The 25,675-nt window shown below is 40.4% G+C and overlaps 1 protein-coding gene across 2 annotated transcripts; it reads left to right on the top strand.

Annotated features, from left to right (window-relative positions):
* The first annotated feature begins 1,172 nt into the window (after positions 1–1,172).
* On the top strand, positions 1,173–22,887 carry ret (ret proto-oncogene receptor tyrosine kinase). 2 transcript variants are annotated; one of them, XM_074646773.1, is made up of 21 exons: positions 1,173–1,312; positions 1,439–1,527; positions 11,746–11,994; positions 12,225–12,515; positions 14,067–14,305; positions 14,402–14,594; positions 14,683–14,882; positions 15,925–16,207; positions 16,514–16,645; positions 17,080–17,190; positions 17,301–17,414; positions 17,555–17,796; positions 17,877–18,024; positions 18,144–18,251; positions 18,334–18,548; positions 18,975–19,097; positions 19,188–19,258; positions 19,872–20,009; positions 20,154–20,253; positions 20,898–21,045; positions 21,900–22,887. In XM_074646773.1, the coding sequence occupies exons 2-21, from the start codon at positions 1,464–1,466 to the stop codon at positions 22,055–22,057; spliced, it is 3,327 nt and encodes a 1,108-aa protein (XP_074502874.1). In that variant the 5' UTR covers positions 1,173–1,312; positions 1,439–1,463; the 3' UTR covers positions 22,058–22,887. The 2 variants fall into 2 exon arrangements, with proteins under 2 accessions (XP_074502874.1, XP_074502873.1); XM_074646772.1 differs by having other exon boundaries at positions 1,222–1,527.
* Positions 22,888–25,675: the final 2,788 nt, after the last annotated feature.

Genomic DNA, 25,675 nt, shown 5'->3' with positions numbered 1-25,675 from the left:
TACTTAAGTAAAAAATATCAATGCCATCGGTGCAAGTATTTCAAAATAAAACTCATGCATAAATGATTACTGTTATAATGAAGCAATGAACCCACCTGATATTGGATTTAGATATATGTCTATTGTATATTAAGTAATAAATATCAATGCCATCGGTGTAAGTATTTCAAAATAAAACTCATTCGAAAATGATTACTGTTATAATGAAACAATGAACCCACCTGATATTGGATTTAGATATATGTTTATTGTTTACTTAAGTAAAAAATATCAATGCCATCGGTGCAAGTATTTCAAAATAAAACTCATGCGAAAATGATTGCAGTTATAATGAAGCAATGAACCCACCTGATATTGGATTTAGATATATGTTTACTGTATACTTAAGTAAAAAATATCAATGCCATCGGTGCAAGTATTTCAAAATAAAACTCATGCATAAATGATTACTGTTATAATGAAGCAGTGAACCCACCTGATATTGGATTTAGATATATGTTTATTGTATACTTAAGTAAAAAATATCAATGCCATTGGTGCAAGTATTTCAAAATAAAACTCATGCGAAAATGATTGCAGTTATAATGAAGCAATGAACCCACCTGATATTGGATTTAGATATATGTTTACTGTATACTTAAGTAATAAATATCAATGCCATCGGTGCAAGTATTTCAAAATAAAACTCATGCATAAATGATTACTGTTATAATGAAGCAATGAACCCACCTGATATTGGATTTAGATATATGTTTATTGTATACTTAAGTAAAAAATATCAATGCCATTGGTGCAAGTATTTCAAAATAAAACTCATGCGAAAATGATTACAGTTATAATGAAGCAATGAACCCACCTGATATTGGATTTAGATATATGTTTATTGTATACTTAAGTAAAAAATATCAATGCCATTGGTGCAAGTATTTCAAAATAAAAGTCATGCATAAATGATTACTGTTATAATGAAGCACCTGATGCCTTTTTTTTTTTTTTTTAAACACAGCGCCTGTGTCTTTAAAATGAACCATTTAATGGTAATTATTAATAATTTTTCCCCCGCAGAGTGTTAATGAGGTGACTGACCTGCTGTTAAATTATGCTCTTAAATTTCCTGTAGATGCTGAGCTGCCTGCTGCTGCTGCAGGAAGCAGCGAGGCAGTGAACCAGCAGGGCAGTGAAGCAGCGAGCCTCCTCCCACCAGAGAGCCAGTCATCCAGCCAGTCCGCCCAGCAGCAGCAGCCTCTGGAGCCGCACACAGCAGCTTGTCTGTGGGACACTAAGGATTTCATCTCTCTATAACCCGGAGCAGGTTTATACAACGCCTTCATTTCTTTTAACGCTTTGATTTTTTTTATTTTTATTACTAATTCGTCACTCAAAGGAACTTTTTTTGAATCTTATTTTTCTTTTTTTTTAATCTCATTTTTTCATTCAGAAACTTTCACTTATGGTTCGCGAATATGGGGTCAAGTTGTGGTTTCTCTCGAGGAAACATCGTTGTGGTGCTTCTTCTTCTGCTGGAAGGTAAGATTCATCAACACTTCTATTGTTTCACTAATGAAGAGGAAGTTTTATATATAATGTTGCACTAAAGTATGTGTCCAAGTGGCTTACATGAAAACAGAAAAAGGGGAAATAACACTATAATAATAATTAAATTTAAAAAAAAATAGTCCAAATATGAATCCAGAGGAGATTAACATTTTTGAGACATTATCTGTTAATCTGACAACATCAGTTTTTGTTTAAAGCATCTTCTTCATCTCTCCTGACAGTCAGAAAAGCAATCATTTGTGGTTTAAGATAAGATTATTGTCCCACAGGGAAATTTGTGTTGGGCTCCAAGCCACTGCATCACACAACATACCAAAGTCACAATGTACATACACGCATAAAAACATGGATCATACATACATACATTAAATTCACATGTTGAGTGTGAGACAGTAGTTCTTTAAAATAATAAAAAAGTAATAAAAGATTCAAATACTAAAACCAGTGGTTCTTCGTATGAGCACATAGCAGGGACTAAAATATGCTTGGCTTGGGATGCACTTTAAATTCACAAAATGTATGATTGTCTGCAAAACTGACACAAAAAATAAACACAGAGAGGAAAAGATTTCCGAGTTGCAACAAACAGAGCCATCGGACCTGAAGTGTAGATGGCAACTGACAAATACACATGAAATTGGCTGCTCATGTGTAAAAACTAAATTGCTTTGCTAAATTGCATCATTTTGGAAACTGATTGAGTTTTTTTCCAAGAAGTATGTGAAATGGCACGAACACAATGCCACCGGCCCTGTCTCGTGCATGCTGCAGAAAGTGATACTTGCATTGTGCGCTGGTTGTTATGCATGCTCGATATGGCACACTGGAACCTGGAGTCAAATCATAATATTATAATCCCATTCACAATCCCACAGCCCAACTGTACCAACACTGTCCTCCCATGCCGTCTATATTTAAAGTGTCTCTCATAGCTCAGGAGTGTGTGGCAACTATGTCAAACGTGATGCTTGGACAAATATAGGCCATAGTTTTGAATTCCTGAATTTGTTTTTGGATGTGACAGAGGTTACTATCAGTGCTTTCATCAGGGAGTGCAAAAGTAAGATTATCATCACAGTCTTTTAGTGGGATTGAGATGTGAGGAGGGTGTTAATGTTCATGTGGATGGGTCGGTGCTATTTCATGCCTGCAAAAGTGGGCTTACAGTACTAATAAACTACAGGCCTACGTAATCGCCCAAGGGAGCACTTTCCTGCAGTGTTGTTAAAATGATTAATTTTAAGGTGCCACAGTTGTATGTAGTGCTTATTTTTCATTGTGACAGACAGTGTAGCTCTCAGTGCTCTGAGAGAAGTATTCCCACATCACACTAACAGTACATTTGATGCTCCCATCACACACCCTGCCACATTTCCATCTCTGCTTTGTTCTGCGTGTACCACCACTGAAGCAGGCGTTTGTCCTGATATTTATAGACGAACACAGTTCAATTTCATATGTCAAGGACGTGATGGTAATTAAATGGGTGCTGAAAGCTACACCCTACGTAAAACGCGGCCCTCCTCACCTGCCCTGTTGTGTTTGCAACAAAAGACCTACACTTGTTCAGAGAGGAGAAGAAGCGAGCTGCAGGCAGGTGTGCAGCAGCTGCTCCTATCTCTGGGCAAACACTGGCTGTTTGTTTTCTTTAGGAAAATATCGCCTGTTATACAAGTGCACACACCGTTCAGATTGCACGTCGGACGCTAACTGCCCTCAAAATGACACATCAGATTGATTTTGCTTGAGCCTTTATTTTCAAGCTGATGGTTTTCTTTCACTTTTGGAGGATGTTCTGACTGTTGACGTCGTTAACAATAGAATCATTTCCTCTTCTACACTTCTTTTAAAAACATCCCGCACTGTATATGTGAATTTTCATCACCATACAAGTCATTTGTTAGAATCAAAGGAATGGTTAGATAGTAAAAAACAAAAGATAGTTAGTGTTTGGTAATTCACATCATCACTTTTCCAGGTAACTCATTAGTTTTAGGTTTCTTGCTGAGGTAATCAAACAAAGGAAATTGGCAATCAGCGTTCACTATAAGAGTAATCAGCATTTTTTAATGTGCCTGTGTTGCCCTGCACTTACGAGTAGAGTTAAGTAGAAGAAGTAAAGCAGTTCACAAACTAAATTAGAGAGAATTAAAGGCTCTTTGCTTATGTAGTTAGAGATTGTGGTGTTTGTTGCAGTTAAATGTTTTTTTTCAATCATATTTGAGATGATCCAAGGCACTGAAACGTTTCAGCCATGGCTTCGTTAAGATTTGAACTTATGATGACGGGAAGAAGCACATGGACTTTGGTGTGCATTTTTTTAAATGGAGGCTGGCTATTGAGATGTCATGACTTTGACTAGTTTAAAGAAACGCTGAGGGCTGATGGGCTGGTTGCTCTGCCGAGGTTACCAAAAATGTTCAGAGTTGAATCTCAATAGTGACTAAACCTGGTGAAAACCTTAATTAACCAAATCCTCTTAACAGACACTTTTGTGTAATCCATCACGCAGAGCCACAGATGTTTTCACATAAAAGCATCGATCCGTGTATCTTCCACCGTGACCTTGCTACTGTAGCTTTGACCCTGCTTTGCACTCTGACCTTTGAAACCTTAACCAAGTGGTAATCCCCGGTGATGACGCCACCATCCAGGAGGAAGCCATGTCTGCAGCCTCTTAATCTGCTCCTCCTCGCATTAGAATGATCATTTTCATCAGCATCTTTTCCTCTTGAGAAGGACCAGACCCATAAATCTCATTTGATACATGCTGCTATTTGATTTAGCCCCTTATTACATTATATGATTTAGTAAAGCTTCTGTCTTGTGCTGCCTATGGATGCATTATAAATCTTGTCAGTTTTTCCAGTCTTGCTGTCACTACGTCTCTTTCAGGATAATTGGAAAACATCATGATACAAGTTGTTTGCTGGAGAGTTTATCTTTTATATTAAATTGTGTAAACAGCATTGCTGTGTCGCTCTGTGGCTTTCTGTCCAAGCTGTTACTAGTAAAAATAAATAATTTGATTACTTGTCTATGGTACTGCTACAATATATGTTTTGGTGTTTAGTTTATTGATTTTTGTACAAATTGTGGCACATGATATCGGGCCTCAGTTTCCCTCCACCCATCTCACCCCAACCCTCCCAATTTATCTGAGAGGACAATAAAGCTACAAATGCCTCCCATTTTAGTTAAATGCAACAGTAAAGATGCTGTCTATATACCTATTGCGACAATCAGTTGCGTCATCCCTCCAGGTTTGATCAGAATCAGAGCCGTGATGCAGCAGTTTCAGCCTTTCAAAGTTTTGACTGATAGCTCCTCCTTTTGCCAGGACGGACAATTTTTAATCACCAAAATGTTGGCAAAAATACATCATCCCATTAAGTTTTTGAGCAAACTGGACCAATGTTTTTTTAAATATTATGCCTGATGGAGGGACACCACCCACTTCATCATCACTTTCATTGCTGAGAGTCTTAACCTCTAACTCTGGACTGTTGCTTGTGCTTCATGGACGCTGCTCCTACCTGTCAAAGCTCTCCGCCTGATCCTCTAGTCAGTTCAGGGTCACACTTCCCTCTCATGCATGGGTAGAATCTAATTTGCTGTGGTGAAAGGACAAGGAGACATTGATTGAAATTTCGCCCTCGGGGCATTTAGTCCTCTCGTTTCACATGGGCCTTGACAAGTTATTTTCCAGTCGCCCAGCGGTGCGCGCTGTGTTTGACCCATCATTTACAACAATGAACGAAACAAAAGAGCGAGCTCAGCCCATTTGATTCCACGTGGTCGTGTGACAGTGCAAAACTAGATGTGGGTGAACGTAGTATTTTGCAGCTTTAAACATGAAAATCTAATTTGTAAATTCATTGTAATTGCTGTGACAATTGTGGGGACAGATTTGCCATTTTCTTTTTTTTTATTTAAACCGCGTTGCTTCTTGTCAAAGCGATAATGTAGCTGCGTGCCCCGGCTCCACCAGCCCCACCCTGGCTTCACCCTGTGTCCATTTGTTTGCTCCTTCACTTTACTGAAGTGGGTAAACATGTTGGGATGTTATTTTTCCAACTGGCCTTTCACTCCTTCCACCACCTGCCAGGGCCAGAAACTCTGAGAGCTTCACTTCCATTTGTTCTGGACGATCAGCGCCCTCCATCCTCTGCTATAAAGCAGCGGCCCTCCCTTTGTTTCCATACTGTAATCCATCAGATTCACTGTGAAACCTGATGTGAGGACACACACTGTAACAAGCAGTCAGAAGCTAAACGTACTAGTCATCTCAACAGTGCTCTTTGTAGTTTAGGTACTGCATGATATCTCGGATTTAAAGTAGTAAATATGCTAAAAATGCTACACGTAGTAGGCTATTGTTAATGTGGGAATAGAGCCCCACAATTAAAACATTTTATATTTGATTCATTACATATTTTGTGTGTTTTTTTCCACTGCATGACTGACCTCTTTATACAATGACAATACGGTTTAATATGCAATATCTGTAAGATATACCTATATGCATGTCTTCTTTTAGCCATGCCAGCAGCGTAGCTCTAGGGATAGTTGCTCTGTTGATGTATCTGTCAACATATTGGCTGGATTGCCATGAAATTTTGTCATTCATGATCCCCAGAAGATGAATCCTGATGACTTTAACAATCCCCTTACTTTTCATCTAACACCATCGTTATAGGTCAACATTTTTATTTTGTCCAATGCTTTGGTTTGTGGCCAAATACCTGCATAAACTAAAGACTAATGAGCTGTACTTTGTGTTTCGTGCTAATTATCAACTGTTAGCATGCTAACCATGGTTATAATAGTTTTGAATTTTCAATTTAGTTTTTATTTTATTTTTGTTTTGACTTTTCAATTTCATTTTAGTTTGGTTTTAGTTTAGAGTGCGTTTTCTAGTTTAGTTTCAGTTTTTTCAGAAAGGTTTAGTTTTAGTTTTTATATATTTAGTTTTAGTTTTACAGTAGTTTTAGTTAGTTTTTGTTAAGAAGTATGTAGCTACATACAAAATACGGTGGCTGGACAACTGTTGTTTAATGTTTAATCTTTGTGTTACTTTAGTGAAACAATTATGGCATCGCAACGTCGTCTGGAATGTGAAGTCCGTTCAATTTCTGTGGTTCAATGTCACGAGAGTTAACGGGCATTCATGCTGTCTCCTTTTTTTGGTAGTCATATGTTGAAATGAATTCATGGTCATTTTTATTAGTTTTTACACAGACAATATTGTTAGCATTGCTAACACAGTAAACTATGATGGTAGACATGGTAACCATTAAACCTGCTAAACATCACGGTGTTAGCATGGTGTCATTGTAGTCATTGTGGGCATGTTAGCATAATGGTACTGTTGTTAACATGTGTACACAGGACTGCTGTGCATGAGTACAGCCTCACAGATCCGCTAGCATGACGTTGGAAGGGTGAAGGGCCTGTTTGTCTTGGCAATGGTTGTACAGATGCTTTTATCTGGATACATTTAGTAGGAGCAAATAGAGAGATAAGAAATGAACATTGGTCAGAAAGCCCTTCATTCTCAAAATCAGTCATCTAGTAAACAATAAACCTTCATGAAACATGCAGCAGTGAACAATTTATGCAATTAAAAATGACTTTACTGTATTTTGCCACAGGCAGCTAACGTCTACTTGTCAGTGAATCTGGTGGCTTTTTACCACCGCTGTGACGAGGATAGAGATGTTTTATCAAAGCAGTCTAATGACTGCTGCGTCAAACTCCGTCTGGAGCTCTATGATGTACCACGTGGTCAATATTTGATGCCACTGTCACTCCCACAGGAATCCTTAAAGTGAATTTGTACTTGCAGCTAACCCCTGAGGAGATGTTCTATTAGATTCCTTTATGACTGGTGAACATGGTTCATTGGATCCCAGCTCTTGTATTCTCTGAGGGCTAATTGGATTACATTGTGGTGTAATTGATTATTATGTTACGGTATGCATCACGGTAAACTGAGTAATCTACCTGGAGCCTGACTACCTCCCCCAAACTGATATCAGATATCGTATTACTCCGATGAAACGTTTGATGACTGTGTCATCATGACAGGAAATGACTTTCTTTCCTCATTACGCCTCATTGTTTTGAGATTGAAAGCGTCACAATCAGGACTATATTAAATCCAGGTTCTGGATCCAGTATGATATGACGAAGCAATCGTGCATACTGGCACAGGAAACCAAGAGGGAGATGTTTCCAAACATTATGATCAATAATAGCTTTCACAAGTGGAATTATAGCTCAATGTGCAGCTTTTTAGTTAATTGAATCCTCGAAGAGAACCATTCCCATAACTGTTACATCTCTGGAAGCGGAGTAATCATGATAGGTTTCAGAGTGATATTCATTGTATTTATATCAACAGGATGTAACTGGGTGGATGCTCCTTAATGCTTCTGGCTGCAGCTAATTTGTAATAGGTGATGGATTATTTGAAAATGTGGATATTGATGGGCCAAATTGTGTCTGTGAAATGAACAAGTAGATGTGATATTTCTGCAGCTAAACAAGTGGGTCCACATATTACGTGCAACGGAGATGATTGCACACATGCAGCCTTCAGCCTTTCTCCTCGTCTGTCTCATCAGCGGAAAACAATCAGCATCACTGTTGATTAGTACGGTTATTGATTGGTCTGCTGCCAGATACACGGCCTTTCCAATGATGGGTCGTTACAGGGACAGATGCAGCGCACGTTGACCTTGGGAGAGAAAGGGCACCGGGCTGAGCTCTCACCGCTAGAGCTCCAGTCTACCAACAAGATTGGTGAGGGAATAAATCATACAGCAGCCGGGTCACTTTTCCTTGATCTGCCATGTTGTTGACAAGGATGCTCGGTGAGGACGTCTGGGTGGGAGATCCAAGTTTTATTTCATTGGGACTCAGAGGGACATTCACAGAGGTAGAAGCAGCCCGTTGGTTAGTCTAGCACATGAGCTCATAGCTGGTAAATCTATCAGCCCAAGCACGCATTGAGCTAATTGAGTTCCTGTCTTTGTCTGGGACGACGGAGAGGGCGTCCCACCCTATCAGCTCTGACCAGTCCTAGACACGCTGGGGTCTGCGGCTGACTGAGCACATGGTCTCAGATTTTGTGATGAGCTTTTGTCCTTTTTGTCCTTCCTTTGTTAAAATATGAGACAGAACTGACACGGGCCATAATTAACTCAAGGATCATCAAAGGCATACGTGTATAGATGAGAGAGTTGTTGTTTTTTTCACCAGACAAGCGTCGACGTACGAGTTCAATTTCACGATCCACTCAGCAGTACATGATATCTATTGTAAACATGGATTGCTACAAGAGTACTCCTGTTCAAACACTGGCTTTGTTTGCAAAATTACTTACTCCGGCTTTTGAAGAAATGACACTGTATATGGCAGCTTAGCATCAGTTTTATAGGTGTTTGAAGGCTGTAAAAGGTCCGCTTATGGTGGTTATGTTTACACACTCTGAGTTATGGGAGGTCAAGGCTGTTCCAAAAACAGCTTATTGTTCACGTTTAGGTCAAAATGTCAAAAGAAAATCTTCAGTTTTCCTAAGACATAAAATAAAACCTGTGCTGCTTCTTTTATTCTTTAAATCATTATCTGTGCGTGGCCATCAGAGGTGAAATGTCATTACTACTATCTGTATTTCCGTCATTCTTGTGCATCATTTAGGGAAGGTAATGAGTCATGCTTCTGGAAAATCTTCATCATGGCCTCACAGACCAAAGATGTCATTTTGCTAAGAGAGGCCTGTTTGATCCATTCAATTAATTAGTTTTGATATAAACTGCTTGCTTTCTGTTGGCTTCAGTCCTGGAAAGAAATTGAATTTTGAATGATATAAACAAATTGTGTTGCGTGGGGTCCAGGCAGCCAATGGGCTTCGAGCCAAGGCCAGCATTCATAAATACGTTCAGCTCCCACCAGTTAACATGTTGGACCCACTAGTTTTATTTGTAGAGCTGCTGTCATCTGCTCTATTTGATTCATGACAGTGTCATGTGTACAATATCTGTGGATTAAATTAATTTCCTCATTTATATAACAAAGAGCTGTTGAAGGGAGTATTGTTATAGCTTGTTAAAGACACAATTTAATCCAGGATCTTTAGCATCTTATCAACTTAATACAGGCATTGGTCTAATAATGTATTATGATAATGATTAAGTTCTCCTCTCTGTTTGGGCCTGTGTCTGTAAGATAATGGCTCCCTCTAATGGCCATTTATAGTATAGTATACAGAAGGAGAACCACACTGAGATTGTTTGACTCTTTTTGCGTTTTACATCCTATATTTTCTCACATAAAACCGCCACACTGTTATTTTGCTCTTGGAACTCCTATATATTCTTATTGAAGTTAACTCCAGTAAATTCACAGTATACATGTGATGCTGAGAGTTGCATTTAAAGTGTTTTCATAACATTTAACAGGTGCCATACCATGTTGTACTACTATAGTAAGGCTATCCGTCCATGTTGAACCATTTTGTTTCTGCCTCCCAACATGTCGTAACACTATTTTATTACATTAGAAAAAAGTACAATGTTTGGATCCCAAATTGGCTTTTCATCAGGCACAGAGATATCAGATGTCATTGAATAAATGTTGTTTCACTTAAGAAGACATGTTAGATCATCTTTTCATGCTCCTTTGGTCCAGTTTAAAATCTGCAGCTTCATAACATCCCAAATTCACTTTGAATGATATCCTGTGTTATGCAACTCATGAAACAGACACAGCCAATTTAATTGACCTCATTTTTATTGCGGGTAAATATCACATTCTTTGCTGCAAAATAATTTCTCTTTTCTAGGATGAATTTTCAGATTTGTCTAAAAGTGTGAAGTCCCTCAGTTACAGAGACATAAAATTGATGAATTGCTTATTCCAATGTCTGCTTTTTATGAAAGACAGTAAATGAGCATATGTATTTTATTTTGTTGTATCATTATTTTCACATTTTTTTAACCTTGCCAATCAATCTTTTGCTTCTATGTTGTATTTTCGAGTATATTGTCATAATTGTACTGTTTGAAACTTGCAAACACATTTAAAAAGGTCTACCCATAAGAACAAATCCATGAGAAAAAACATGTAGCGAGCAGTTGGGATGCTTTTTTGACAGCAGCACCATAAGAAAACTATTTTGGGTGGCCTCTACCGGATCTACATGACAAAAAACAATATGCCGGATAAGGTCTCAAGACATTTTTCAAGCATGAGCATGAATGGTTCTAATTCTGTTGCGGTAAATTTAGCAAATGGAAAATCATCCCTAAAATCTGAGTCGTGAAACTGACACCCATCATCCCGGCAGGATTAACAAACAAGTGGCCTGCTGTTTGTTTTTGTCTCAGGAACACTTTTAATAAAAAGGGCTGCAGCCTCCCTGAGTGTATCTCCATCCTTCAGGAAGGACGGCCACATTTTATCCATCAGCTCGGCCTCCTGTCATCCAACCCCCGCTAAATTAAATCAATGTCTGAAACCAGAGCCGAGGCCTCAACCGCACCAACAGAAATAGAAAATCTAGTTTTGCTGTCTGCTAATGACATTAGTGCGTTCCCTAAATGGTCGCCTACCGTCGTCAAAGAGGAACACAACAGGGATATAATTACAGGAGGAACATTGGCATCTCCATTTTCCTGTAAAACACACAGCCTGCTATAGCTCTTTATGGATTTCCTCAACACACATGCACACCCCTCTTGGCAGGTAATGATTCATCTCTCCTCCATATCATGTTATCCTGTGTAATTAAACTTCTCAAGGTGAACACAAGGAGAATCGGAAACCACGTTATTGACCGTATGAGAAATTCATTAAAAGAGCTGCATAAGTGTCATACGAGCCCTCCTTTCAATTTCCGGGAGAGATGAAAGACGCGTCAGAGGAGGGAAAAGACTGAACCTGTCATATTCCATGTATGTGTTAATTTCCATTCAGTGGCCGGACAGACAGCATTGTCAGTTGGTATTGTTCCCACCGTTAAAGAGATGTCTGATAACTGCTGTTATCCTGCTCTGTAATAACACTCAGCAGTACTGTCAGGCATTATTTCCAGTTATCACAATGTTTTTGAATATAACCGAATCCCCTGTGATTGATTTGGCTGCCTGGTTTTTAACATCTGGTTATTCCTTCTTTCTTCAGGAGCGACAGGGCTGTACTTCCCTCAGAATGAGTACACTGAGACGGTGTACGTTGGCCAGCTGGCAGGGACGCCCATCCTGCAGGTCCACGCCATGCTGGACAGCCTCTCAGAATGGCCGCATTTCTACTTGTGCTGGCCGAACCCCCTCAGACGTCCTACGACCTACAGCTCCTGGTTCAGCCTGGACGTCAACACTGGAATACTGTCCTTGAACAAAACCCTGGAGGAGAGCGACTTTGCCTCGCTAAGTGAGTTGGATGCAAGCATTTTAATGTATAGATGTCAGTGCCAGGTATCCCCTACACATGAGAGTAAATCAGTTTCTTGACGTTTATCCTCTTTGCATACTAATAATGCTTCAGGTCTCTGCTTTCAGGATGATAATGTAATTGCATACAGGCAAAAAAAAGAGCTTGGTCATCAAAAAGAGCACTGTCTGAGATTAAAACGCTTTTGTTTTGGCCGTGTGTCTCATCAGCTCAACACTCATTGTTCGTGAAGAAGTTGTCCCTGCATGCCATGGTGTTACCTAACTTCCCCAAGAAGTCCCAGTGCATCAGAAACTCCCCTCGGGTCACCCTGGACTTTGTCAACGCCACGATGCCTCAGTGTGCTCAGACGGATATGAAGGAGCTGTGCTTCCCGCACAGAGACACTTCCAACCCCCACATCATGGAGAACAGGTTCCCCGGCGCTCTACGGCAACTCCGACGCCTCACCAGACTCAACATCTGCCCCAACTACACCATCTCTTACAATGTGGAATCAGGTTAGACACATTAAAGACAGACTTTGAATGATTTAAAAGAAGAAATTACACGTTCTTCCTCTTACAAAGGAACAGGTGAATTAATATCAGCAAAACGCACAATTGCTCAATTTAATACACTCTGGGGTTTTGCTGCTACGGCTGTACTTGGTCTGGTATGACCAGTATGGTGGCAAATGTTAGCAAACTTTACATAGGTAAGGGATAATGTACAGCGAGCCGGTCATTGTTGTGAAATAATCCCCTAGAGGGGTCCACTGCATCGCCCTGAAGGGGTTTATTTCACAACAGTGACCCGCTAGCTGTACATTATCACGCTTTTTACACAGCTACTTACTTAAGAAAGCAATAATTTGACACAAAAACGGTCCGCCAGAGTCCGACATCGATACTGCGCCCATAGCAACGGTCTGTTATACATAGCAACGGTCTGTTATAAATAAATAGACCGTAGAACGCCTTGATTGACCGATGTTATTATTCCATTACTATCAATTGTAGCCACCGTGGCAACTGTTCAGCAAAAGTTAGCAGTCTTGCTTTAAAGGGATAGTTCGGGTGTTTTTGAAGTGGAGTTGTATGAGGTACTTAGACACAGGAGCAAAGCAATACAGTGATGTGGACGGGGATGGTAGAAAAACGCCACCTAAAAGAAAGGCTTACCTAAAAAAATCTATATCCGTTTAAGTGTATGCTATATTTAGAATATTTTCCGACAGGGGACTTACTTGACTTACTGACTTAAGCCTCTTTATTCCCTGCTGAACATAGGCCACCGACAACCCCTCGCCACTTTCTCCTGTCTTGTGCTGCCCTTGCCAGTTCTTGCCAGGTGTGTCTGCTCTGTTTCATTTCGGCTTCAACGTCCCTCTGCCAGATGTTACACGGACGCCCTCTTTTTCTTTTCCTTTGGGGGTTCCAGGTTAGAGCTTGCCTGGTGATGCTGTTGGGAGGCTTCCTGAGCATATAGCCAATCCAAGTCCATTTCCTCCACCTGATCTGGGTATCGATGGGTTCCTGTCTTGTAACTTCGCATAGTCTGATGTTGCTGATGGAGTTTGGCCAGAATATGCGGACAGTGGACTTAACTGAAAGTGAAATGTATCTATACTGTTTTTGCCATCTGAGCCTACTGGCTTTGGAGAGAGCATAAATAGGTTTCACTTTCGGTTCAATTCCCCGTCAGAAAGGAGAAGGAAAGAGCTGTCTGACGGCAAGATAAAGCTCTGACATGTTCTAAATATAGTGTCATAAAACGGATATTGATTTTTTTAGGTGAGCCTTTCTTTGAGGTCGCTAAAATACGTTTTTCGGCCGCCCCCATCCACAGTAGTGTATTGCTTTGCTCTGGTGTCGGTACTCCTGTCTATTTCTCCAAGCTGGCGGTGTGCCGACTGTCATCTACTGGAAGTACCTCATACAACCCCACTTCAAAACATCCAAACTATCCCCTAAATCACACCCATACCATCTCTGACTCAGTATATTCCATTCAGACAGTGGCTCTAAACAAACACACACCTCATTTCGGTTGTCCCATCTTGTCTGCAGATACACCAGCACCATTTGCTGTAAATGAGAACACCACAGAGCTGGTGGTGACGGCTGCGTTGGACCGCGAGGAGAGCGAATGCTACCGACTCCTGCTCGTTTGCACTGTCCGGACAGAAACGCTCATCACCAAGGTGGAAACTTCGCTGGATGTTTTTGTCAACGATGAGGACGATAACGCACCGTATGTGAATGGAACGGACACAGCAGATATTATCATCAGCTTCAATCGGACAAGGGTGAGGAGACTAATAAGACGCAGATCTGATCAGTTGATTGTTTTATAGACACAGTGTTGGCTGATGAATGTTCTTCTTTACAAATTCTCTTTTCAGGGTGGCTCTTTTGGGGCTTTGTTAGTCTTTGACAGGGACTTAACCCCCATCTACCCCATAGACCAGAGCCACAATAAGTATGTGGGGACCATACTCAATAATGACACATGGATGAAGGAAACATTTGACATTAAAGGCACCTTCAGTGAAAAGAAAGCTGCTGGCGGAATTCGAGAGACTGTCCACGAATATCGTAAGTAATCCAGTGGCTGCAAATCATCTGTTTTTATGAACACTATAGTTTTTAATCCACATATTCATGTTTCCCCCCGTGACTTTAGAGCTCGTCCTGAAGAGGAACCTGTATGTGACTGAGAATCGCACCCTGCAGCTGGACTACCGGGTCAATGATACCACCTACCCCGGTCTGGAGGGAACAGTGTTGCTGCACTTCAATGTCACCATCTTACCCGTCCACATCCAGTTCGCCAACATCACCCATATGTTCACATTGACACGCAGAGCTTCTCTTTATGCTCAGGTACTCATGACTGCTTATCATACAAATCTATTTAACTCTGTTTTGTCTGCTGCTGTGTGAAATAATAGGTAGACATTAACAGTTCAACAAGCCCACGGTTCGATTTGTATTACGGCTTTCGGGCCACGGTTTCGGTTTCTGTTCAGTTTGTTTTGCACTTTAGGGAGAAGAAGAACTTAATCAATGAATGAATGATATTTCTATATTATTTGAAGCCATAGCACTGATTTTATACATGTAATAAGACAGGCTACTTAATGGTCAAGCAGGCCTATGTTCAGATAATTGCCTCTTCTATGTCTCTGGCACCGCATCAAATACACAGCAGGCCTGTGTTTATTGGTTCAACAAGTCCACCGTTTCGGTTTGTACGTCATTGATCGGTTTGTTTTTTTACGGGTCGGTTATGCATCCTTTGTATGTTTTTAGTAACTCACATCCAGCTCTCTGCTGAATGAGCCACAGCTGTAGCCAGGCATCACATCAACATGTTTGAAGATGATAAAGATGTCCATCTGAGGAGCTCAGGCTTGCTAAAATAAATCCTCAATGTTGAAAGATGCTAAAAAAACTGTGCTGGGAAGTACAAAAACAACAGAGAGTAAAAACTTCTGAGCATGTTAGTACATTCTGCACACTATATACAGTCCGGTACCTGCCTCGATGTCACTGAAGTGGCCAGAAGTGTGACAATGTTTTGATGCTGCAATGAAACAGATATATCCATTTTAACAGCTTAAAAAGTGTTGACTCACTCATAAACATACTGAGAGACTGCCACCTACTGGCTCAGTAGAAACACATGTAATTCATTAATCATTCATTCTTTCATTCATTATCCGTAACCGCTGGAGTCGATCCCAGCTGACATTGGGCGAAGGTGGCGTTCACCCTGGACAGGTCGCCAGTCTATCACAGGGCTAATTCATTAATCAGTATCTCTGTAATACAGCGCTCCATAAAGGTGTTTGCATTATGCCAACCTTCCACTTAAATAACCTACTGTACTGTCTTTCAAATCTCTCATCCCATCTCCTCTCAGGTCGGCAGAGTCTGTGTGGAAAACTGCCAACAGTTCGACGGCTTCGGGGTCACGTACCGGCTCGAGGTGCCAGATAAGAACGTGTCTGCTGACGTGCAGTCCTGCTACACAGCCATAGGCATCACCCAGGCCCCGGACGAGATGTGGGGAATGCTCTATGTGAACGACTCGGAGGCGCTGCGCAGGCCCGAGTGCCAGGACCTGCAGTACCTTGTTGTAGCCCAGGAGGAGCACAAACAGCTGGAGGCCAGCACTCAGATCCACATCATACTGGATGGTTTAGGTGAGACTGTAACACACTTTACATTTCATGAGGTTATAAAAGAAAAAGGTGTTAATCTATATTAGTAAACTGCACACAGCATGTTCATGTTTGGAGGCAAAAGATCCTTCATTAGTTAGCTCAGTTTTCTCTGGATACCGTGATCACTCGCTGCTATTTAGGACACAGTTTTATGTTTCACTTCCAAACTAATTCACTAAACGCCACCGCAGGAACACATGTGCAGAATCTTTTCAACAAATTTCCCCTTCTCCCAAATGTCTTTTAAAGATTTGGTTGTGTGTTTTTGGCACGTGTTGCACATAGCTAACAAGGCCAGTCAGGAGAGCCAGCAGTTCCTGTCCTGTGCGGAAAACAGACGGCGAGGAGACTGTGAGTCGGTCCGAGGCCTGGGGGCGACGACAGGGAGATGCCAGTGGAGGCAAGGCTCTGAGAAAGGTACATTTTATTTAATGAACACTTATGATAAACAATTATAAGCTGTGTTTTTTGTAATCGTATAACATTTTAACATCACTGGATCGTGTCCATATTAATTATGAGACCTTTAGAGAAATCATTTAACTAGAACCAAATGTGATGGTCCGGAACCAGCATGTGTATCCGTCCCAGTAACATCCTTTCTGCAACAGGAAGCAACAAGAGTCATGGAAAATGTGGTCTTGGAAAATTTTGATAAAAACAAGCACTAACAACAAACATATGATGGCTAAAGAGAGCCACCACAGTGATGTATTGTGGTTTAAACTGCCACCTTTTTCTTTTCAGGACTTTAATTCAGACGAACATCAAGACAAGCTCGCCAAACTTCAACATTTTTTGGTCATCTGGTAATGTTTTCCCACTTGCTCTCCTTTGTGTTCACGTTCCAGGAATATCTGAAAATTACTCGACCTGCTCCCCTGACCTGCGGACATGTCCAGATAGCTTTTGTGACGCAGTTGAAAGCAAAGATACATCAATATGTCCACAAGACTGTACAAGTAAGACACACATGCCATGCTGTTTATTTTACCAGTGGATTTATGCACAAATTTAAACACGTAAAATACATTTTGTACAATATGAGCATCCTGTTTATTTTTCTCTGAAGAGGAAACAGTTATCGGAGGTCATGAACGAGGCTTGAGGAACGGGATCCAGGCCGGTTATGGAACCTGCTACTGCTATTCTGAGAAATGCTTCTGTGAGAAGGAAGATGTTGAGGGTGAGTTGTCATAAATCACACAGAACTGTCGATAATAAAGTTTCCGAGAAGTCCTTATTCATGTCATCTCAAGGATGAACCAGAGATGGATTGCTTCCATCTTGAAAAATAACAGTATTGTGCAACATGCTTTCCTCCAGAGGCGATATGTGACGACATGTGTAAGACCATCATTGCCACGGCGCTGCTCCTCTCCTTCATCGTCTCCATCCTGCTGTCCTCATACTTCATCCACCGCTACCACAAGAACTCTCCTAAGCCCCCGATCGCCTCTGCTGAGATGACTTTCCGCCGGCCAGCTCAGGCGTACCCCATCAGCTTCCCTGCCAACTTACGCCGGGGCTCGCAGGACTCCATCGAGACCGACACCTTTAAAATACCTGTAAGCTGCTTCTTTCGGCCTGTGACTTATTCAGCATAGTATGTTGAACAAGTTAAGAATATTCATATGTTTTTCAACAGGAGGATCCAAAGTGGGAGTTTCCTCGTAAAAACCTTGTACTTGGCAAGACTCTGGGAGAAGGGGAGTTTGGGAAAGTTGTCAAGGCAACAGCGTTCAGGCTGAAAGGAAAAGCTGGTTACACCACTGTGGCTGTGAAAATGCTTAAAGGTAAGACAAGCCAGCCAGAGGCCAGACAAGTTGAGGAAGTGATGGTGATATATGAGAAGTGAATGTCTGAAGAGATGAATGGTTTCATCATTACGATCCCTTCTTTTCCTCCATGACAGAAAACGCCTCCCATAGTGAGCTGCGTGACCTGCTGTCAGAATTCACTTTACTGAAGCAAGTCAACCATCCGCACGTCATCAAGATGTATGGAGCGTGCAGCCAGGACGGTAAGACCTCAATCCTCCTGCTATCCTCTTTCAGGGCATGTGTGCTGCACATGGACTCTAACCGCTGCATTCCTCTGAATAGGTCCATTGTATCTGATCGTGGAGTATGCCAAGTATGGGTCGCTCCGCAACTTCCTGCGTGAGAGTCGGAAAGTTGGCCCGAGCTACATGGGCAGGGACGCCAACCGGAACTCCAGCTACCTGGAGAACCCAGACGACAGGGCGCTCACCATGGGTGACCTGATCTCCTTCGCATGGCAGATCTCCAGAGGCATGCAATACCTGGCGGAAATGAAGGTATATGACAAGCTGGAAAAGAAGGAAAAGAAAACGTGCATATGTGCTCACTGCAGAAATCTTGCAGTTGAAACATTTGAAATACCGAAACAATTGTAGTTGCAGTCCAAATACATAAGCTGAAATAGCAGTTCACATGGAAATGCTGAAAGATGTTCAAGTTTCAGCTTAAGTTTGAGGGCTGAAACCAGTTGAGAAGAAATTCAGTTGAAGTTCAAGCATTGAAAGGAGTTGAATTGTCACATGAAGACTAGAAGATGAACGTAGTTTAAATGTCAGTTGACGCGTTTTGGCGAAGGTAGTTTAAATTTCAGTTGAAGTGGAAGAGCTAAAGCCACTTCAAGTGTGTGCACTGTAAGCAGTTGAAATGTCATTTGGTTGTGAAAGCACTGAAAGACACTTTAAACGAGCATTTTGGTCCGACAGCTCGTTCACAGGGACCTCGCAGCGCGAAATGTCCTCGTAGCTGAAGGACGAAAGATGAAGATCTCAGACTTTGGCCTCTCCAGAGACGTGTATGAAGAGGACTCATATGTAAAGAGGAGCAAGGTAAAGAAAACTGCTCATTTTGGTGTATTTACCACAAACTTTTAAATGAAAATAATAAAAATGAACAAGCTCTCTCTCTCTGTTTTCCAGGGCCGTATCCCTGTTAAATGGATGGCAATAGAGTCCTTGTTTGATCACATTTACACAACACAAAGTGACGTGTGAGTACAATCAGCATTTAAAGGAAATAGTTGTCGCTTCCTGCAGAGTTTAGATAAGAAGAATGACACCACTCGTATCTGTTTGATAAATATGAAGCTACAATCAGCAGCTGGTTAGCTTAGTTTACCATAAAGGACTGAAACAGCAGGAAACAGCTGGCCTGGATATGTCCACAATCTGCTCACCAGCACCTCTAAAGCTCACTAATTAACACATTTTATCTCGTTTGTTGAATCCGTACCAAGAAATAGTTCACCCCTCGTAAAACCACAAGGTGTCTTTTTACACTTTGGTTTTTGTATGGATTAAATGAGACATAATGTGTTAATTAGTGAGCTTTAGAGGTGCTGGTATGCAGTTTCTGTTACCTTCAGACAGAGCCTGACAAGCTGTTTCCAGTCTTTATGCTAAACTAAGCTAACAGATGCCGGCTGTAGCTTCATATTTAACACACAGATACTAGAGTGGCATCGATCTGCTCATCCAACTCTTGGCAAGGAAGCAAATATGGGTGTTTCCCAAAATGTAGAACTATTCCTTTAAGCAATTACGCAGATTATTCCATTCTCTATTTATTGAAATATTCTTATGAGCTCCTGTGTTTTCTTCCAGCTGGTCCTTCGGTGTGCTGTTGTGGGAGATAGTGACACTGGGAGGAAATCCATACCCAGGTATCGCTCCTGAACGCCTCTTTAACCTGCTCAAGACTGGCTACAGGATGGAGAGACCAGAGAACTGCTCGGAGGAAATGTGAGCTCCACTCTCTCTGAGTGCTATAACTCTCCCCCACCCCCCCACCCCACCAACACAACATTAGGACAGCCATGGAAAATAACTGTTGGGAGGATTAAATGATATTTATTCTCACCCACTGTAAAACGTTTTCCTCTGCAGGTATAACCTCATGCTCAGATGCTGGAAACAAGAAGCAGACAAGCGGCAGACGTTCACAGACATCAGCAAAGAACTGGAAAAGATGATGGTGAAAAGTCGGGTATGGCGATGCTATACAATACATTATAATAAGTTATTCATTATTGTTCCACAGCAGAGCAGTGGGGGGGAAGCTATTAATCAGCCTCTTTCCATGAATTACTGGCAAAACCTTGGTGATGCATCATTGAGATCTGGCAGTCAGAATATTTTTTGCTTTCCACTCCTTTGGGATTTGCAGCTGGCCAAAACTGAGCAGTATATCATTTCTGGTGGACATTATGTACTGTTTAGAGCCACACACACACACACACGCTGCGTTACGCTGCTTCACTGTATGGTCTGTCACTCGTCCCAAACCATTATAGATACCATAATTAGAAGAGCAATCCGAAAATGTGGGCTTGGGCAGCGTAATCACAGAGCATACCAGTCAGGCCCCTGTTGTTGACGTGAGGCTAAATATAGAGCATTTAAAGACAAGGGAATGCAGACATCCCAGAATACAGCAGGCCAGCTCTCCCCTGTTATCAAATAGAGGTAGTGGGCATGTCACTGGATGTAATGAGTAGAAAGTATTTGCACACATTTCCCCAGTAGACGTCACTGCCCTGCATGTGTGTGTTCTTTATCATGAGCACACGCTGCTGTGATTCCTCGCCTCTCTGTAATCAGCCTAATCACACCTTCATCTGCTCTTGTCAGGATTACCTGGACCTGGCGGCGTCCACGCCAGCAGATGCCCTGCTGTACGACGACGCCCTCTCTGAAGAGGACACACCACTAGTGGACTGTAATAACGCCCCTCTCCCTCGAACCCTCCCCTCCACATGGATTGAAAACAAGCTCTATGGTAGAATCTCCCATGCATTTACTAGATTTTAGAAACAGGACACACAACACAAGCTCTCTTTTTTGGCAAGATGTGATTGGCTTTTTCCGTAGTCAAGTGTGCGTGACTGTGATCTAGGCATGCCTTTTGCTGATTAATGCTGACATATCTCCCATTTCATCGTAAATGAGAGGCTCAGTGAAAAAAGATCTTGTGTCTTGACTTTTTTGTTTTACTTGGACCTGCTTCTAATGTACATAAATGCTGACCAAAAAAATGCCACATTTGTAAATATTGAATATACCCTTCATTTTAATTTATATGGCACCACTCATACTCGTGCTTCGTCTGCATTTCATCTGTAGATAGTTCATTTTTTTCACTCCATCACATCTCCATTGTCACTTCACTCCATTATTTGTTTGCATTGGAAGAAACAGTGTGTGACATTTGAAACAGGTCCTTGCTGAATCAATCACTCACTGTGTTTTTTAAATTCCAGATTGTCTTAAATTTCTTGACTTTCTAATGTATATTAGCTATTGATCTATGATGATTTTACAATGCTGAACAGAGAAACAGTAAGGCTTTTGAACGCAACTCTCAGGTGACGTTGATTCAAAGTAAAAATGTTGCTTGTTGAACAGTTACAGCTTAAATATAGGGGCCTTATAGCCTTGATACATTATAAAAACTCTATAAATAATACCTTATATGATATTTCACTTTATGTAGCATATACAAAGCCATAACTGAGAGTCTAATCCGGACATGTTTCGGAGACAGGCACTACAGAGTTTGATTTGAGAGCCTTACTGTCTGCACGCTGTTTATCTTTCACTGAGTGCAGAAAAATGATATGTTCTCGTTTTTAGGCATGTCATACCCGAACTGGCCTGAGAAGAGCCCGGTACCGCTCAACAGACATGATGCCACTAATCCAGTCTTTACAAGATATGCCAATGATAGTGTTTATGCAAACTGGATGGCTTTGCCTTCACCCGCAAAAGCTGTGGACAAGCTTGATAGCTAAAGACAAACCAACACTGTAGAAAAGATGACTAATTGGTAGATGTGTATATTTCTATAAGACTGTACATATACAATCTGATGCTAAAGTTGGTTCCCTTTTATTTCTGTTGCACAGGTATTCAACGTTTTAAAAACTGGGGTCTTTTTGCTGCAAAAGCGGCAGGATCAGTGTAGACCACGCTTCATTCAGCTCTTCAGTATGTTAATTATTACCTCACGGGTCATGTTGGCCGAGTTGTATCACTGCATGACTATTGTACCAGATTGTATGCCAGTGTCAATGTCTTTTAAGTGCCTGTGCCGCTTCTACAATAGCCTCCAATTATTAATGTGCGACTGTGAAGATCTTGTTCCAGCCCAGGAATTAAAGGGAACGTCTTTACCATCACCTGCTGTAGACAGCTGGGATTGAGTGGACAAAAGCAAAATGCTTTTCTGAAAATGTAAAGTTTCTACTTTAGAGGATTGTGCTCCTCAAAATGTCAAAGACCCATTGTGTGTTTCTCCCGCGAGATGTTTCAAAGCTGTTCTTGCCAAAGAAAAGTAACACAGACATGATCAGTGAACAGTTTTCTTGTTTTTATGTTCTTGTTTTTTTTTTTTTACATACAAATATCAACTAGTGAGTGCTACTTACTCCAGTGTAAGGACATGAGACTTAATGTAGATTGTGACCATGTCCCGTGTCAGACTACAGTTCACTTTTGGATTCACTGTAATGGCAATCTTTGTGGAAAAAAGTATGATTATGTAAACTGATGAGTGTTATCATTGTTATGCTGTTATTATTTGATTAAGTTCCAATTAATAATAAACGTTAAAAATGTGCAGTATGTCTAATCACCTCATGTCTCTGATAATAGATAGTAAGCTTCTGTCTACTGATCGCTTAAATGTTGCTGTTTTTCTTTACAATGTTCAAAATGCGACTTATGTTTGGTAGTTCACATAAATTATAATTTTTTATAACCATACAATATAAGGTTGAGTCTCAGTTCACCTCCAGACATGATTTGATCACTCCAGTTTCAAGAAATGTTTATTCCTAAATTATTATTAAATATTAGAAGTAGTTGCCTGGGAAGCCTTTTCATGTGTAGATATTCAACGTTGCAGAATAATGCAAACTTTGTGTGCCTTTTCTATTTCCACTGAGACTCAATATCTGCTCCACTCTTGTTTTGGCTCTAGGCAAATATTTATACTGAGAAGCTGATAAAGGTTTTAGTTTTCAGGTTTTATAGGAAGAGATTTGTGTTTGCCTTTGATTTCAGCATAAACTTTAATAGCCTGTTTACTTTATTGTTTATAACACACTGTAAAACTTAAGATAACATTTTGAATAAAGATGTCTTGCACGTGATGTCTTTGCACAAATCCTCAAAAGGGATTTAGTTTTTCAGATACTGTTACCCGAGGTAGAACAAAACACGATCATGTTTTTCATAAAAAAAAAATTTAATTAAGTTATTTTACTTATTTACTTCATCACATTAATTTAAACTTTGTACAAAAACAGTAAAGATGGTGCAGTAAAGTGAGCCATAAAATGCAAAAAAAAATCATGTTAATATATAACAAATTATGCAAAAATAACCCATTTTCATTCACATATCTTGAGGTCAGAGGTCAAGGGACCACTTTGAAAATGGCCATGCCAGTTTTTCCTCTCCAAAATTTAGCGCAAATTTTGAGCGTTATTAATGACAAGCTAAACATCGCAAGTTGCATTAATGTGTCAAAGAACTTTGTGGCGTGAAAGCAAATTTGTGTAAACGCGTTATTATCGTGTTAACTTTGACGGCCCTAATACATAGTTATATCACCACACGGACATGTGTTCTGTTGTCATCATAACAAATAACAACAATCACCATTTTCTCTTGTACTAGTCAAATCACTACAGCAAACAGTTCAACGACCCTTCTACTCCTATTTTATTTCTATGGGTCAAATACTGCCGTCTGAAAAAGTGTGCGTGGGAGGGACATGTCCCCTGTGTCCCCCCGTAAATTATGCCCTTGTAAGTAGGACTGATATTGGTTCTAGGATGTAGGATTCCTATAAGCTTAAAATGTACACAGTAAAATATTATACATGTCACCCCTTCCTACCTCATCTCTTCCATTACCAGGATTTTTACCACGCAGATCAGTTCAAATTTTAAATTCTCAGTTTCACCGTTCTGAATTAGGTGTTTGACTCGCTTGTTACTGAAACACAATTACAGTATCTGTCAGAAAAGACAGAAAAAAGAAGGAAAGTATTGATTAAAATAGCTCAGTGACAAACTGGTGACCGGGCTGTCCATGATGTCTCAGTGATTTCCGCAAAATGTGTGCTGGGATAGGCTCCAGACTCCTGTCACCTGTAATGGGAATTAATGAAAGGAAATGAATAAATGACTATAAATAGAACCTCATGGGAGCATTTCCTGGTTTGCTCTATGCACCATGGTAAAGGATGCCATGGTTGAACATTAAATAAGTGATCTGTCTCCAGTTAGAGTAGAGATTCAATTCAGAGTTGTCAGCTAGTGTATCATCACAGATAAGAGGTCTGTTTTACCAGGTAGGACAGAGAAATACAAAACAGGACCCAAGAAAAGAAGTTAATCTTTTAATTAAAGGTGCTATTGATAACATTGATAACATTCAGCCACTAGATGTCTCATTCACCTTCCCCCTTTCTATTGCATTTACTTCACAACAAGTCGTTGCCAGGAATTTACTGTCAATCTCAGATATTTATCTGTTTTTTCCACACTAACTGACGACCCAGAGATACCACGTGATACCAACGTTGTTTTACTATTGGCTCACAAGCCTTGTTAGAAGTGGCAACCAAACGTCAGATATCTTCCACAGAGATAAACAAAACATTAATTTTGGACCCGCCAAAATTCTTAAAGGGGACATATCGTGCTCATTTTCAGGTTCATGTTTGTATTTTGGGTTTCTACTAGAATATGTTTACATGCTTTAATGTTCAAAAAACACATTATTTTTCTCATACTGTCTGTTTGAATATACCTGTATTCATGCTCTGTCTGAAACACTCCGTTTTAGCGCATTTCAATAGAATGTCAACGGAATTGCGTTGCTCGGAAACAGCTTGGGTCCATGTTTACATCCTGTCAGCTGATGTCATTCACATACACTGAAACAGGAAATAAACTGGGACACATTTAGTATGTTTATGTTTAAAACTGTGAAATGGTCTAAATATTGTAGATTTGTGACATCACAAATGGACAGAAATCCTGACAGCTTGTTTCAAAAGCACAGTTTCTGAATACGGAATGTGTGTATTTCTCCACGGATTGAGTGTTTTGATACTTTCACAGTATTTATACATCACTTAAACCTGCTTTATAATATAAAAGATATGAAAATCTCACTTTTTACAATATGGGACCTTTAAAATGATTAATTTACAACCCTAATTTTTTTTTTTCAGGAAAAGCCATACTTTTATTCAGCACATTTCTAAAGCCTCTGTAAATATATGTATTTTTAATATTCGTCTACTTAAAAATTGTATCGATAAGCCCTTTAGCATTTATGAGAAATATATAGAATTTGTTTATATTCACGGTGCATGTATTAATAAAAGCAGT

This window comes from Sebastes fasciatus, chromosome 9 (assembly GCF_043250625.1).
Source record: "Sebastes fasciatus isolate fSebFas1 chromosome 9, fSebFas1.pri, whole genome shotgun sequence".
Taxonomy (NCBI): Eukaryota; Metazoa; Chordata; class Actinopteri; order Perciformes; family Sebastidae; genus Sebastes; species Sebastes fasciatus.
The sequence above is the reverse complement of the archived record's forward strand: the minus strand, read 5'-3'. Positions and strand labels throughout refer to the sequence as shown.

Bases quoted from the DNA above. Each gene is read 5' to 3' on its own strand.
- ret (XM_074646773.1), top strand. From the start codon at position 1,464: ATGGGGTCAAGTTGTGGTTTCTCTCGAGGAAACATCGTTGTGGTGCTT. The intron at 14,595-14,682 runs GTAAGTAATCCA...CCGTGACTTTAG, and splicing joins AGAGACTGTCCACGAATATC to AGCTCGTCCTGAAGAGGAAC. The intron at 20,010-20,153 runs GTGAGCTCCACT...TTTCCTCTGCAG, and splicing joins GAGAACTGCTCGGAGGAAAT to GTATAACCTCATGCTCAGAT.